This window comes from Marmota monax, unplaced genomic scaffold (assembly GCF_021218885.2).
Source record: "Marmota monax isolate L192 unplaced genomic scaffold, Marmota_monax_Labrador192_F-V1.1 WCK01_AAM20220418_F8-fsc00057, whole genome shotgun sequence".
NCBI lineage: Eukaryota > Metazoa > Chordata > Mammalia > Rodentia > Sciuridae > Marmota > Marmota monax.
In genome coordinates, this window is record NW_026693933.1 from 9,070,797 (window position 1) to 9,086,517 (window position 15,721).

The 15,721-nt window shown below is 38.6% G+C and overlaps 1 protein-coding gene across 1 annotated transcript in view; it reads right to left on the reverse strand.

The window, feature by feature from the left end:
* Positions 1–15,721, reverse strand: part of Igf2bp3 (insulin like growth factor 2 mRNA binding protein 3) — a 146,592-nt gene that overhangs the window by 39,628 nt on the left and 91,243 nt on the right. The window contains exons 4-5 of the mRNA XM_046463626.2: positions 7,843–7,894; positions 7,688–7,751 (exon numbers count right to left, since the gene is read on the reverse strand). Coding sequence (XP_046319582.1) covers positions 7,688–7,751; positions 7,843–7,894 — 116 coding nt within the window. The remainder of the gene's footprint in view (positions 1–7,687; positions 7,752–7,842; positions 7,895–15,721) is intronic.

Sequence of the window (15,721 nt, forward strand, 5' to 3'; positions counted from 1 at the left end):
TCATTCCAAACTTGGGCTGTTCCAGGCAGAGAACAGAGAGCCCCTATTGTGTATATTAGGGTTATGGCCCCTCGGACCACAGTGTTTCAAATGCAAACACAGCTGTAAAGAAACAAGAGTAACCTTACTGTAGAGTAATGGCTTTCTCATGAATAAAGATCCTCAGTTTCTGAACTTAAAATCAACCACTGAAACCTTTGTCTGAACAGTTTAGGATATTCAGCTATGTTACAAAGTGGTCAGCTAAGTTCATGGGGATATTTTTAAATATTTTCACCAAGCCTACTGTATATATAAGACATAAAGATGAACAATTATAATCATCCAAAACATATACATGCGGTCAACAGAACTCAGGATGTTTATCCACCAGTGTACTACTCAGGATCCTGTGTTCCATCATTACTTAACTCTTTGCACTGATGGTATTTACAAGATGCTGAGTAATTTTTTTTTGGTTGGCAGCACTTAATTATACTGATAAGAAGTTTACTGGGGTGGATCATAGTTTACACTTGAAAAAAAGCCTTGGTAGAATAGCTAGTTCAACTTGAGGACGAGGGAAGGAGAGAAAAGAAATTAACCCAGAGAAGTTACATTTCCCCACAGGTCCACACAGAGATTTGAAGGTTGAAGAGTGTGAAGGATAGAGAGAGACCAGCACCCTAGTCCAGCTGAACAATAAATAGCTACGTATTCTCACAAAACCATTCATTGTTTGGCTGTTCAGCTATGAAATTTAAAAATGAGACTTATAGTCAGTTTCAACTCTAAAATTCCACATCTAAAGTCTTTCTCTTTTCAGGGGGTGGTGCTAGGGATTGAGCCCAAGGCCTTTCCATGCTATGCACACACTTGCTCTACCACTAATCTTCAGTCCCATTAAGTCTCCTTTTTACTTTCAGATATCACTGCTGTGATCAGGTAGGTCCTAACAAGATGAAGTTTAGCCATTATGGAAAAGTCACAAATTCAGTTCTCTCTCCTACCATGCTAATGATCATGGTATTTGGAGATGGGACCTCTGGGAGGTGATTACAATTCAATAAGGCCACAGGGCGAGATCCTCATTCCATGGGACTGTGGCTTTATAAGAGCAGGAAGAGGAGAGACCTGAGCTATCGTGTTCTGCCATGCCATGTGAGGGTCCACACTGCCTCAGGACGCAGCAGAGGGACCCCACTACTAGAGTCCCCACCAGCAAAAAGGACCTCACCAGATGCAGCCACCTAAACTTCCCAGCCTTCCATAAGCATTGGCTAAATAAATCTTTATTCTTTGTAAATTACACATTTTGTGGTACTCAGTGACAATTACAGGAAACAAACTAATACATACCAAGAATAAAGATATTTGACTCAGAATTATAAAAAACCTGATAATACTCTTGCAGGGATTTTTAAAATTTTTTAAATTTTTTTGTTCTGGAAATAAATCCCCAGAGGCACTTAACCACTGAGCCACATCCCCAGCACTTTTTGTATTTTATTGTGAGACAGGATCTTGATGAATTGGGCCCCGGTGAGTTGCTGAGGCTGGTTTTGAACTTGCTAGTCTCCTGCTTCAGGCCTCCTGAGCCACTGGGATTACAGGCATGCACCATCATCATACCCAGCAGAGGGACATATCTTAACAAAATAATTATGGACAAAGTCCCATTATTTACATATAAAGGACTTTATTACTAAACTAGTCCTAAAAGCAAAGCAAAAACAAAATTCAACAAGTACATACACACTAGATGTATAATAGAGAACTAGATAAATAAACTACAAAGGCTACTATATGGAGAATATAAGTAGTATAAATGTAATTAAGAAACAGCTCACAAAACTTTGCAGTGTCATCTCTGTAATTTTGAAACTCATGATACATGGGACAAAGTCTACGAACTCTATGTCAAATTTAACAGTGGTTATCTTTAAATGGCAGGGAATTAGTTTGTATTCTTAATTTATTTTTCCATAATAAATCTATTTACATAATTTTTTTAAAGCTTAAATGTGGATTTCCTCCCTGAGGCATTAGCCAAGTTCTTCTAAACACTTCTAACCATAACTGCGTGCCTGATTCAGATCTTCATACTGATATAAAAGGATCTGCGATGACAGTTTCAAAGCATGAACATTCCTATTCTCCAACAAAAAATAAACTCCAGAAACAAGAATCCCAGACAAGAAAATATAAGAACTAAATGCCTACTCATTCTACAGGGTTATTTCTATGTCACACATCACACATCCTCCTATGAGTACTTTCTGCCCCTGACAGCTTTAGCTTGGCATCTCTCTGAAGAGGGAAGGAAATAGGTGAGCCAGAGAATTAAGCCTGTCTTGCTCTAAGTCCATTCACTAAACATACACTTGTCTTTTTAATGATCTTTAAGCTTTCATTAACTTCAGTATTTTACTAATTTAGTAATTTAAGACTAAAGCTTAAAACAATCCTACATTATTTCTAATATTGTGTGCTATGAATCTTTTAATTTTCTTAGCCACAAGGTGGCAGGAATATCCATGTTAAAATCTATCTTAGAAATAAAGCCATATTTCAGGAATCCTCTTTAAGAGTGGCAATCACAGAGCTTTAAGTAACAAAAGAGAGGCAGCTATGAACATTTAACCTAGGTCTCTAGCTCCTCAGGATCCACCAGGCAACATCTGAAGTGCAGTACACGGAGTAATAACAGGGTAGAACCAGCAGCAAAAACACATTGGGAAAATCCTAACAGCTGCTAACTTTTGAGCTCTCACCACCTCCTATTATAGTAAGTGCTTTGGAGGCATTATCTTAGTTTATACCAACAGCCTCATGAGCTAAGGACTATAATTATTCCCATTTTAGAGACTAGGGGTGAACCAACAGATTAACTTGACCAAAATCACAGACAGGAAAGTGGTGGCACCTCTGTGTCCAGTCCAGGCCACTAGACTCTGGAATCTATCCTCTAAACCTCCAAGCTCCACTCACACCCTCACAAGCATATCGCAGTCAAAAGACTTCCAAGGAGCAGATGCCAGGAGGAGAAAAGAGCTCAAATAAGATCAATGCGGCCCTTGTGACCTCAAGATTTGACCTGTAGGTGGCCTGCCAAGATGTCATGGAAAAATGACACTGCATTGGTGTAGCCTGGAGCAGGCTTGCAGGGTTCAGAGGACCAAGTCCTAGTTCAAGGTGCTTCAAGCTACTCCAGAAGCAGCCCAGAACCCAGTGTGTTTAATAAAAGGTACTATTGCTGAAAGCCTGTATGCTGGGTTTTTAGATACACCTTTTTTTTTTTTTTCTTCTCATTTTGCTGTTGGGATTTGAACCCAGGGATGCTCTAACACTGAGCTACACTCCAGCCCTTTATATCAAGAAAGGGTCTCACTAAGTTGCTTAGGGCCTTGTTAAGATGCTGAGGCTTTCCTCAAACTTGTGATCCTCCTGTCCCAGCCTCCTGAGTCCCTGGGATTATAGGAGTGTGCCACTGTGCCCAGCTTGATAACTATTTTCTATATGTGCATGTATTAAATGAATGGTTTTTTTTTTTCAGTCTTCATAGCATAGCTAATAAAACTGAAGCTCAGAGGTCAAGGTTACTAAGTCAAGGCTGCCTGACTCTAGGACCCACACTTTCTCTAATATAGTCAATGCCTCACAAATAAAATTTATCCTCATAGAATAAAAGCATACTCCATATCCCTTTTCTTTAAAAAAAAAAATAATTATTGGGGGCCTGGGGCTGTGGCTCAGCAGCAAAGTGCTTACTTGGCATGTGCGGGGTGCTGCGTTTGATCTTCAGCACCATATAAAAATGAATAAATAAAACAAAGGTATTGTGTCCAAATTCAACTGAAAAAATATTTTAAAAAAATTATTGGAAAACTGAAAATTTTCATGACACTGTCACAAAACTGAATTTTCTAGTCTTTAAATCCATTAACTTCTTTAAATACCCAATTGCTTTCTAATTGTCTTTGATCTTTGGAATTCTTGAGAGAAGGTGGAGAAACACACACATTTATATATATACATTTATATATTTTTTAAAGAGGTATAGACAGATTTAGGAAAGCAGAGATAAATTCAAGGGAGAATGTGGACCATCTTGGGAATAGGAAACAGTGTAACTGGGGCTGAATCCAGAGGCACTTTACTAATGAGCTACATACACTCCCAGTCATTTTTTATTTTGAGACAGGATCTCACTAAGTTGCCAAGGCCGGCCTCAAACTTGAAATCCTCCTGCCCCAGCTTCCTGAATCACTGGGGAGTTAATACTTAGGGTATATACTTTATTATATTATTTAGAAAACATTTCTATCAGAGTAAACAATTTTTGTTATAAATAAATGTATTAAGTCTTTGACATATTACTAAGAATCCTTATATAGAAACATACTTCTGTAATTTTATTTTAGTCGTTTACATGTGCTTTCACATTTTCTTAATAACCATCAAAGGAAACAGCTCTAGATTAACACTTTAAAAGTTAACTATTCTCCTTTGCAGACAATATTTTTATAAGCTAACTAGACAGATAGCAACTAAATTCAAATGGTCCCTCTTCAAATACTCATCTTGCACTGTGGGAGGCACATCTTTGAGGACAAGGACTTTGCCTTAAATCACTGGTAACTTGTGGTTGAATTACTACTGGATAAAATTTAACTGATTTGGGGACAGGGTGGGAGGTACTGGGGACTGAACCCAGGGCTTCCTGCTTGCCAAGCAAACACTCTATCACTGAGCCACATCCCTAGCCCAAAAATTAACTGAATATTAGAATAAGGGTTATTGTGAATTATTTTCCTAGTTAAAATGCCTAATTTATTTATTTAGGTATTCTAATTATCTAAACCAGACAATTCCCAACAGCCTTCCTTCTACCTCCCCTTGGTATCAATAAGACTAATAACTATTATAAAGAATTTTTAAAAAAGAGAATGTCTCCACCTTCACCTAGATGTCATATTAGGAGCACGTTCAGAATAATTCTGCTTTGACTAGCCAGTCTACCTTCCTGTGCTTTGGAACTTTATTATTATTATTATTATTATTATTATTATTATTATTATTATTATTAAAAGGAGCAGGAAGCTAACTGCTTTCTCTCTACCAAAGTTTTTCTTAAGCTTCTTCAAAGCAATGTAGGTTGTCTCCAACATAATTTCTCCCATTTAACTATTAAGCATCCCCTCCTTAATTTTGTTAGCCTCATGTAAATTTTCGAATAAGGCAACTAAGACAGATACATGACAATCTCCAAATACCCTGGAATTTATTCTTTCACTCCATATTTCCCATTCAACAAGGACTTGATTCTACTAAGTATTCAATACAGATCTTTGTAAAGAGTAAAACATGTTGCGACAAATCATGCATCTACTTTTTGAATGCCCTTACTTTTATCTCCTAATCTACTGAGGGTTTAAAAGGTGAAATTTTCTTTTCTTTTTTTTTTTTTTTTTTTTTTTTTTGAGAGAGAGAGAGAGAGAGAATTTTTAGTTTTTGGTGGACACAACATCTTTATTTTTATGTGGTCCTGAGGATCCAACCCAGCGCCCCGCGCATGCCAGGCAAGCGCGTCACCGGTTGAGCCACATCCCCAGCCCTTGTTGTTGTTGTTGTTATATAATGTAGTTGAAGGACAAAATTTATAAAATATCATTTTATAAAAGACCTCGTCTCGAAATTAAAAACAAAACAAAACACTCATGTCACATTTTCTATTATGTCCAAGACCTTATATAAGAGACATAAGTAGTCATAAAAACTTTATAAATTTTTAAAAATTCTATTTGTTCTTTTTAGATATATATGACAGTGTATATTATTCATACATGGAGTATAACTTTCCATTCTTGTGGTTGTACATGATATGGAATTACACTGGTCGTGTATTCACATATGAACATAGAAAAAGCTTTTTTAATGAATCAAGGATACAAAGAAAATGCTCTTAAAACATTAAAAGCCTTCAATTTTACTTGAGAGAGAAAATTCACCTCTTAGACTGGTAAATTTTGATGAAACCCACCCTGGGGGGACTATGGAGAAACCCTCTCACACAACGATGGGCATATGAACTAGCTCTAGAACTAATAAATAAAATTAGAAACAAAACTCTACACCATAGAATTTATCCTATATGTGGACTCACACACATGGATCCTCCAAAGCATTGTTCTTAGCTGCAAAAGACTGAAAACAACCAAAATATGCAACTTGGGATGAACTAAATAAGTCATTTCATATCATGAAATCATTTTCTGCAACTATAATACCCATTATTTGGGAGACTGAGGCAGGAGGATCGATAGTTCAAGGCCAAACTCAGAAACTCAGTGAGGCCCTCAGCAACTTAGCAAGACCTTGTCTCAAAATAAAAAAAAAAAAAAAAAGGGTTTGGGAACGTGATTCAGTAGTAAGGTGCATACAGTTCAAAAAAAGAAAAAGAAAAAAAAGCACATACACGTGTAAAACACTTAAATGTTATGGTATTATTTGTGCTAAAAGAAAAAAAATACAAACATGTATTTGTCTTCCATATGGTTATCTCACAGCTCTCACAAAGGGGAGGCAGCTAGGGAACAATACAAGGAGGAAGATTTGCACTATGCTCATCTTTAGATCTTTTTAAAATTTTGTACAATATGAATATTACCAATTTAAAAACAGTTCCTTTTGTGTTATACAAATTTCCTTCTCCTTCCCAGGCTTATTCTTCCTGCCATAGTCCTTCTGTGAGTGGTTCTGCCTTTAGTAACTTAGGTGAACTTCCTCTCTTGAGGTTTATTTCCCCTTCCCTCTTTAGGACTCAGAGTCCATCAGTGCTGTCCTTCCTTGCACACAGAAGGGACTGTCTGTTCCTGCCTGCACTGTATCTGGAGGTGACTCTTCTGTAGTTAGCTGACACCTAGTGTTGTGCTTCATTTCTTAATAGTAGGGTTTCTTTTTCTTTTATTTTCTTCTTGGAGTGCTGGGGATTGAACCCAGGACCGTGGGCATGCTAGGCAAGTGCTCTACCACTGAGCTACATCCCCAGCCCTGTGCTGGGTGCTTTGTATGCCACTTGTCCACATTCATGTTCTGAATAGAGCTGTCAAAGGCAGTATTCGTGGGACCCTTGTTCTCTCTCTCTAGTGCTCAGTTCATTAGATCATTCAAAGCCTACAGAACCTTTTCCTAGAGGGAACTGACTGTGAAGTTTTATTAACTGCATTGGGCTATACTTTTTCCATAAATCTATAAGCAAGTTACATTTGTTCAATGTCTGCCTGCTCCTAAATGACAATAGTAATCACTAGATAATTCAGGGAGCAAGATGACAACATCTATTAGTTTAATCCACGATCAACTTGCCAGCTTCAGATAAAATAGCAATGAAGTGTCACAATAGCAATGAAAAAAATTGTAACTTGGAAACAATACATGGGCCCAAGACTTCCAGAAAATAGGGTGTAGTTCAGGGTATACTACATTACTCTGTTAATGGCATTGAAGAATATTGAAAATGTAATAAAATGCAGTCGTTCCTAAACATTCAAACTTCTTTTAAAAATGCTTAATTGCAGGGTCTAAGTTTACGAATAGTTTCTTTCTGCTACCCATCATCCCTTCTCCCATTAAGAAATCCATAAAATATAAGTTACTGTAATTAACCTAGTGATTACATAAAGTTAAAAAGTTTCAAACTGCTTACTGTCTAGCTTGGTCCTTACTGGAATAGGTTACATTTACCACTGCAGTTTCCGAGTCAGTGTTCACTAGAGAAAGAGAAAAACAGAGAGAAGACAGTTAGTTTTCTTTCTACTTTCTTCCTTTTACAAATTTGAAAGCAATTCAGAAGACATGTACCTTGCTCACAGCTCTCCACCACTCCATACTGGACTAGTAAACTATCCAGCACCTAGCAGGAGGGGGAGAGAAAATTATAAATTTTGAGTTTCCCAAGTTGAGTTTCCCAAACCAGGGTGGATTTAAAATCACTAAGTAACTGTGATGGAAGAGAGTCAAAAAAACTAACTGGGGAAGGACACCACAAAGAGCACACACGATGGACTTCTCTCTCCTGCCCTACCGGTCCCCAATCTCTATCTCATTTCCTATGGCTAAACAAGAAGCAACAGGGACTCAGGAAAGTGTTCAAGCCACAGCTGCCCAACTTGAGGCTGAAGGAGAAAGGAGTGCATCTTTCTCACACACCCAGGCACACACATACACCCATATTCCTTATACACCCAGAAGAATTAAGGTTGTTCATAATATCTGAAAGTAGAAATAACCCAAATGTCATCAGATGGTGAAGTGATACACAAAAAAATGTGATACATTCATACAATGAAATATTAGTCAGCCATAAAAAGGATATATTTAAACAAGCTACAATATAAATGATTGTTGAAGATATCACACTAAGTGAAAGAATCCAGTATCAGAAGATCACATATTAAAATGATCCCATTCGTATAAAATATCCAGAATCGTGAACTCTATAGAGACAGAAAGTAGATTAGTGGTTGCACAGGGCTGTTGAGAGAGGGAGGGTAGAAGCCAAAAGCTAAGGTTTTGTGTGCTTTTTTTTTTTGGGGGGGGGGAGTTGGGGAGGAATGGGAGAGGAGGGGTACTGGAGATTTAACCCAGGAACACTTTTACCACTGAGCTATATCCCTAGCCCTCCTACCCTCCACCTCCTTATTCTGAGACAGAGTCTTGATAAATTGCTGAGGGTGACCTTGAACTTGTGACCCTCCTGTCTAAGCCTCCCAAGTCACTGAGTTTATAGGCATATGCCACTACACCCAGCTGAAAAGTTCTGGTTTGAAGAGACAAAAACATTATAAAGTTGTAGGTGATGGTTGTACACCTCAGTTAACACTAAAAAGCATTGCATTTTAAACCGTGGATTGTATGATATCTGAATTATAACTAAGATCAACATTACCAGGTAATGACCTAGGGGTTTTGTTTGTTTCTATCTCTGAAGATTTTTGCTTCCTGATATTAGGACCCACTACTCGGGTCCCACTGCCTCTAAAGTATCTGAACAAGAGTATGACTGGCATGCTTGCCTCCAGTCCCAAACCCTTATGCTATCCCCCTGCCATAAATTTCAGTGGCTTCAAATTGCTGGTGTAAGTTGTCCATATTTCAGCATGACCTAAGAGGCTGTCAATTGCCTGGTACTGCCAACCTCTTCCATAAACTCAATATACTTCCCCCACACCTACGCTCCAGTCACACCCTCAAGACTGGGTAAAGTGCCTCTCTGTCTCCCACTTGCTGAATACCTGCTCCTGCAAATGAAAGCAATATCATTTTATAATCTCTTTATCTTTTTTTCCCTCCCACTAGACTAATAATTATTAACCTTAGTGATGTGATTGCCAGGAGTGTCACAAGTAATCAATTCCTCATTGTCACGCTGGCTTCTGTGCTTAAGGTGGCAGACAATTTATAACGTGTGTATGACCTTAGATTATAAATCTTCTTATTTGCTTATGTGTTCCATGTGTTTCAGGGACAACATTGAGCATTATAGTCTATACACTCATCTATATACTGAAGGTCCCTCTGGAAATGGGTTACTCCTTCAATGTGGCTCCCCAACACAGCTGCACAGACCTAGAAGATCTAGGCTCTGTAAGAGAAGGAGGCATGCTACACTTTTGAACCCAATGCTTAGCTCAGTGAGGAATAGTTTTTGTCTTAAAGGCAAAGGAAGCTAATTCTAGGTTCCTTTAAAAGCCCATAGTAATTTAAGCTAACAGATATTTGTATGAATTCATACAAAAAAATGTGGAAATAAAAAAGCAAACATTAAAAATAAGTGAAATTAAGCCAAGCATGGGGCCACATGCCTATAATCCCAGTGGCTTGGGAGGCTGAGGCAGGAGGATCATGAGTTCAAAGCCAGCCTCAGCAACTTAGGCACTTAGCAACTCAGTGAGACCCTGTCTCTAAATGAAATATGAAAAAGGGCTAGGGATGTGGCTCAGTGATTAAGCACCCTGGGTTCAATCCTCAGTACCAAAAAAAAAAAAAAAAGTAAAATTAAAGTAATATTCAAAGCAGAAGCACTTAATATCCTTTGACCACAACACAAACTTTACTAAAACATACTAAAAAAATTTTACTAGAACACCTGTCCCTGTAACTTTCCAAATACCCAAACTAGTGTCAGACATGGGGAAAAGTTTACCAGAAAAAGTCATTTTGACCATCTCATTTCAATAAGATGGGGAAATATCTCCACTGAATCAATTTTGTAGAGCTAGGAGATGAAGGGACGTTCCTTCAAATATAGCTCAACACATTTTACAGCAACAGGAACCAGTTGTTGAATATGGGTAAAATCTACCCAGAAGTTTGTTTATATCTATCTATGAGAAGACCAAGTATGTGACAAAACAAGGAAGCCTATATTGGCATCCCAATAATCATTTTTAGTAGACAATGGAACAAAATGATTTTCAAGTTGAGCGGGCTTGCATTCACACACCAGATAATTGACAATCTTATAAATCCTGCTGCACTTCATTCTGACCACTGGGAAAGCCCAGGGGGCAGCTCAGCTCCTACTATTCAACATGGATGTCCTGGCATTGAAGCTACATAGATCAAAGCCCACACAAGTTAAATCCTGCAACATGGGGAGGAGATGGAAGTTCAGAGTTCTAAAAGGTGACGTGATCAGAGGGCCCAAGAAAGGTGCCATCTACTCACAGAGCCTCTTAAGTCACAGTGAAAGAGCATCTGGAGCTAAGTGGCTAACAGTATGTTTCTATTGAGTACTGCTGAGCTAGGCTGGGTTTTAAAAGCTGAGCTGGATCAAGTCACACCTAACTTTAAGGGTTTTCTCTCATATTTTGGACAGAACTCAATCCCTGACAAGTGCCCTGAAGTTCCTGTGTGACCCATTCATCTCTCTAACCACACTAGCCTTCACTGGGTTATGAATTGTGGCCAACTGCTTTCTAAGTAGCAATAACATCCCAAATATTTGATCTATTTTAACTCATTTAATAGACACAATCCCATGAGGTAACTTTATCCCATTTGTAGACACATAAACTACAGCACCAGGATGTTAATAATGTTAGAACTTGGATAGTTAAGTGCTGGAGAAATGACTCAAGCCCCAACTGTCAGATTCCAGAGCCCACCCTCCTAACCACTTTGTCTTATAATAAGATCCTTCACTTCTCCATATAGCTAAAAAATATAAACATACAGACTGAAGCCAACTCAATCCTTACTTGGCATCACCTGCAATGGAAAACAAAACCTGTCCTTCATCAGGTAAAGAGCTTTATCCATTTTCAGGGGTCAATAAGCTTTCCCAGCCAACATTTCAAGTAGTGAAGACTATGTCAATATACATCAAATGCAGGTATGAACCAGCATTAATTTGTGTAATACTTGTAAAAACATTCTATCTTCTATAAATTAGGATTTTTTTTTAAACCACCTGCTTCCAAAAGGGGTATCCCACGCACACAACTACAGAAGAAACCACTTTCAGTTTGGTGAAAGTGGTGGTCTGTCCAGAAGTTTTTAGAAGTATGTCATATGAAAACATTAGGAAAATGCAAATCAAAGCCATAAGGGCATATCATTTCATGCCCATTAGAATGGCCTGTCTATCTCTACACACACATACTTATACTAGTGTAAAATAATTGTTGACAAAGACATGGGAAAAATTAGGAACCCACATAACACTGCAGGAAGAAATATTAAGATATTGGAGCTGCTATAGAAAACAGAAGAGCAATTCCTCAAAATATGAAAACAGAATCACTATATGATCCAGCAATTACACTTCTGGGTATATACCCCAAAGAACTGAAAAAAGAGGGCTCATAGGTATTTGTACACTCGTGTTCATGGCTGCATTATTCACAATAGCCAAAGATAAAAGCAACTCAAGTGTTCACTTACTAAAGGATAAACAAAATGTGGTGTATATACACAATGGAATACTATTCATTCATAAAAAGAATGAAGTATTGATCTATGCTATAGTGTGGACAGACTTCAAAACACAGTATGCTAAGTGAAATAAGCCAGACACAAAAGGCTACATATTATATTGTATGATTCCATCCATCTGAATAGGTGAGTCCACAGAAACAAATGGATTAGTGGTTGCCAGTGGGCAAGGGTAGGGGGATGGGGAGTGACTCCTAACAGGGATTTGGGGGTAATAAGGAAAACAATCTATATCAGTGGTGACACACAGCCTTTTTAATATACTAAAACCTACAGAATTTCACCTCGATGTTTTTTTAAAAGTATGTGTATCTGTTTATACTTATCTATTCACAGATGCACACATAAGAAGAGCAATATTCTGTTGAGTTTTTAATTTTCATATAACTAGGTATCAAGTAGTGTCTTACACATCTTACATATACTTATTTACTCCTCCAAACAGGGTTATTATCCTCAGAACAGATGCATAAACTGGGGTAGCCTTTAAGTAACTTGCTTAAACACAGCATTTCCCACATGGCTCCCCACCACCACCACCATTCCATCTGATTTCCTGGTGATCAATCCACGCTGGCAAATACAAACCTAACTTCTTATTAACTGCCACATGGAAGTTGTCCACTGTACCAGCTATTAATTTATTTTCATTACCTTTTCTTCCGACTCCTTAAGTCACAAGGTCCCCCCACCATGTAACACATCACACAGTTGGGAGGAGGAATCAAAGAGTTAGGACAGCACTGTTCAAGCCTCAGCACCAAATGAAAAGACAAGAGGCTGGAGAATCCAAGAATCAAACAGCAGTTTCAGTAGCTTGCTAACTTACTCCTGTAGCAGACAGACAGGGATAATCACATCAGACTGCTAACATGTCACCAGATAAAAGGGGAAAGGTAGGTCAAAAGTCTAATTGTGATTCCAACATTATTCTAGGTAAAAGCACTGATCAAGTTGCTAGGGGACAGACAGGTATGAATGGTGGGAACATGAGGTTAAGAGAATAGCTCTCCAAAATGGGCCCACAGTGCTGACCCCCACGTGCTTTCTTTTCCAAGAAGCAATTTACCTGCAGCCCTGCCTGGCCTAAGTGGACAGGATATGTCACATTCTTCGGCAAACTACCTGTTAACTACAGGAGAAATGCAGGCCCAAGATAATGTTGTTCAGTTTCTCTGAAGGGGGGAATTTTGTGACTCTTTTCTCAGACCAGATCCCAAAACTCAAGGAGATAAGGATAATTTCTCTTAACCATAAAATCTGTAAGACTGTAATGGTTTAGAGTCCTATTAGAACAGGTCAGCATGGGCCAAAATGACCTGGAGTTGCCATGGCATGGGAACTTGAAAGTCTGATGTCATCCTGCTATTGGTCAAAAGTCAGGAGGTGGAACAGAGGACCCACTCTCTCCCTTGAGAGAGTGTCCCTTTCCCTTTTCCTATCCCTTCAATAAATTCATGCCTGTTACTCTGAAAGGATTCTGAGATCTTTTTTTACTTGAACAGGGTGGTGGTGGTAGGGGTGGGGGTGTACTGCTTCAGTTTCCTGAGAGGCCCCAAGTCTGTAACAAAATGAATTGTCTACTAGGAGTGGTGGCGCACACCTGTAATCCCCAGAACTCAGGAGGCTGAGACAGGAGGATCCCAAGTGAGGCCAGCCTTATCAACTTTGCTAGACCCCGTCTCAAAATAGTAAAAAGGACTGAGGACGTGGCTTGGTGGTAAAGCGTTCCTGTATTCAATTCTGGTATAGATAGATCGATCAATCGATCAGTCCTTTAGGTGTGCAGTAGTTGTTCTGGCTCTGTATGGCTTTATAACAAAATACCTGAAACACTTAGATGAAGGGAAAAAAGGAAACTCATGAGTCTCTGATTGCCGTCAGGACTGGACTGAACATAAAGGGTTGGTGGTATCACTTGTAACAGGTATAACTAAGAATACCAGACCATGAAAATACATGTTCTGGTAAGGGTAAAACTACCCTTAAAACACACCAACAGTTTAGAAAAACAACCACTCCAGTTATAAACAGACAAAGACACCAACAGGCCCAAAGGATGGTGGTTAGCATCAGAGCCAATGTGCAGTCTAACAAGGGGCCACTGAAGGAAGCCTTGCACTTCCCTGGCAGAAGTGTTACCAGGTCCATCTCTCCAAAACATCTGACAACAATAAAAAAGCAGCAGCCAAACACTCCTACTGCAAAACACTCCTACCCTTTGACCCACTAATTTCATTCCTATTTAATTATCACTAAAGAAATCCTCAAGAATGAGGGTGAGCCAGGCGCGGTGGCCCATGACTATAATCCCAGCGACTCAAGAGGCTGAGGCAGGAGGATCACAAGTTCAAAGCCAGCCTCGCAATGGCAAAGCACTAAACAACTCAGTGAAATCCTGTCTCTAAATAAAATACAAAAAAGGGCTGAGGATGTGCAACAGTGGTCAGGTGTCCCCGAGTTTAATCCCAGGTACCCCCCTCAAAAAAAAAAAAAAGAATATGAGAAAACTTATGCAGATATGTTCATGGCTATGTTAACCGTTGGACTGATAAATGGAAAATTATATGGCCAACAATGAGAAATGGTTAAGAAAATTACCATTAAAAAAATACACATAAAACAGAACAAACAACCATTATAAACACTTATGGAGTCCAGTACCATAAAACCTGTTTAAAATAAAATGTGAGACCTTTATATTTCAAAGAATGTTATCAAGAAAATGAAGACACCTCACTGGATGGAAGTATTTGTAAACCATATATTATATTACACATAAAAGGGACTTTCATCTTATGTGAAACAATGCTCGTCATAGTCACAGATGACATATGACTTCATACCCACTAGGACAGTGATCATCAAAAAGCCAGAGATTAGCAAGTGGTTGGCAAAGGCTATGGTGAAACTGGGACCCTCAAGACATTGCTGGGAAGAAATTAAAATGACGACATTTGGAAAACAGTGTGGCAGTTCCTCCAAAAATTACTTATGACCCAGCAATTCCACTCCCAGGTCTACAGCCAGGTGAACTGAAAAATCTAGGTACACAAGCGCACAATCTTCATGGCAGCATCATTCATAACAGGAAAAAAGAGGGAAACAACTATTAACTGAAAAGTAGATAAATGTTATGTGCTACATGCATGCAATAGAATATTTTCCAGCCATGAAAATGAATAAAGTACATGCTAAAATATGGCTGCATCTTCAAAGAAGATGTAAAGATGTTGAAAGAAGACAGGCACAAAAGCCCACATATTGTATGATTCCACTTATATTAAATGTCCAGAAAAAGCAAATCTATAGATAGAAAGTAGGTTAGTGTTCCTAGGGTCTGGGAAGAAACTAGATAAGAGGAAGGGCAACTGACTGGGGTCACTGGGGGGTAATAAAAGTGTTCTGGAATTAGCTGTGATGGTCCTAATCTTGTGAATACACTTAAAACCACTGAAATGCATGCCTCAGAAGAGTGAATTGCATGGTATAACAATTGTAGCTTAATTTTCATAAGCAAAAAAAAAAAAAAAAGCTTAAAATTTGACAGGATATACAACTATATATACAACATGACCTGAGCATGTTGGGGGGTGGGGGGGTGGGGAATGCTTCTAATAACATCACCACTGCGGGGAAAAACACTTTCTCTCTTATCGCTTTCCCAATGAACATATAATTTTCTAGTGAGGAAAAATAAATAAATAAAACCAAACAACTAACTTTGATTAGACAAATTGTT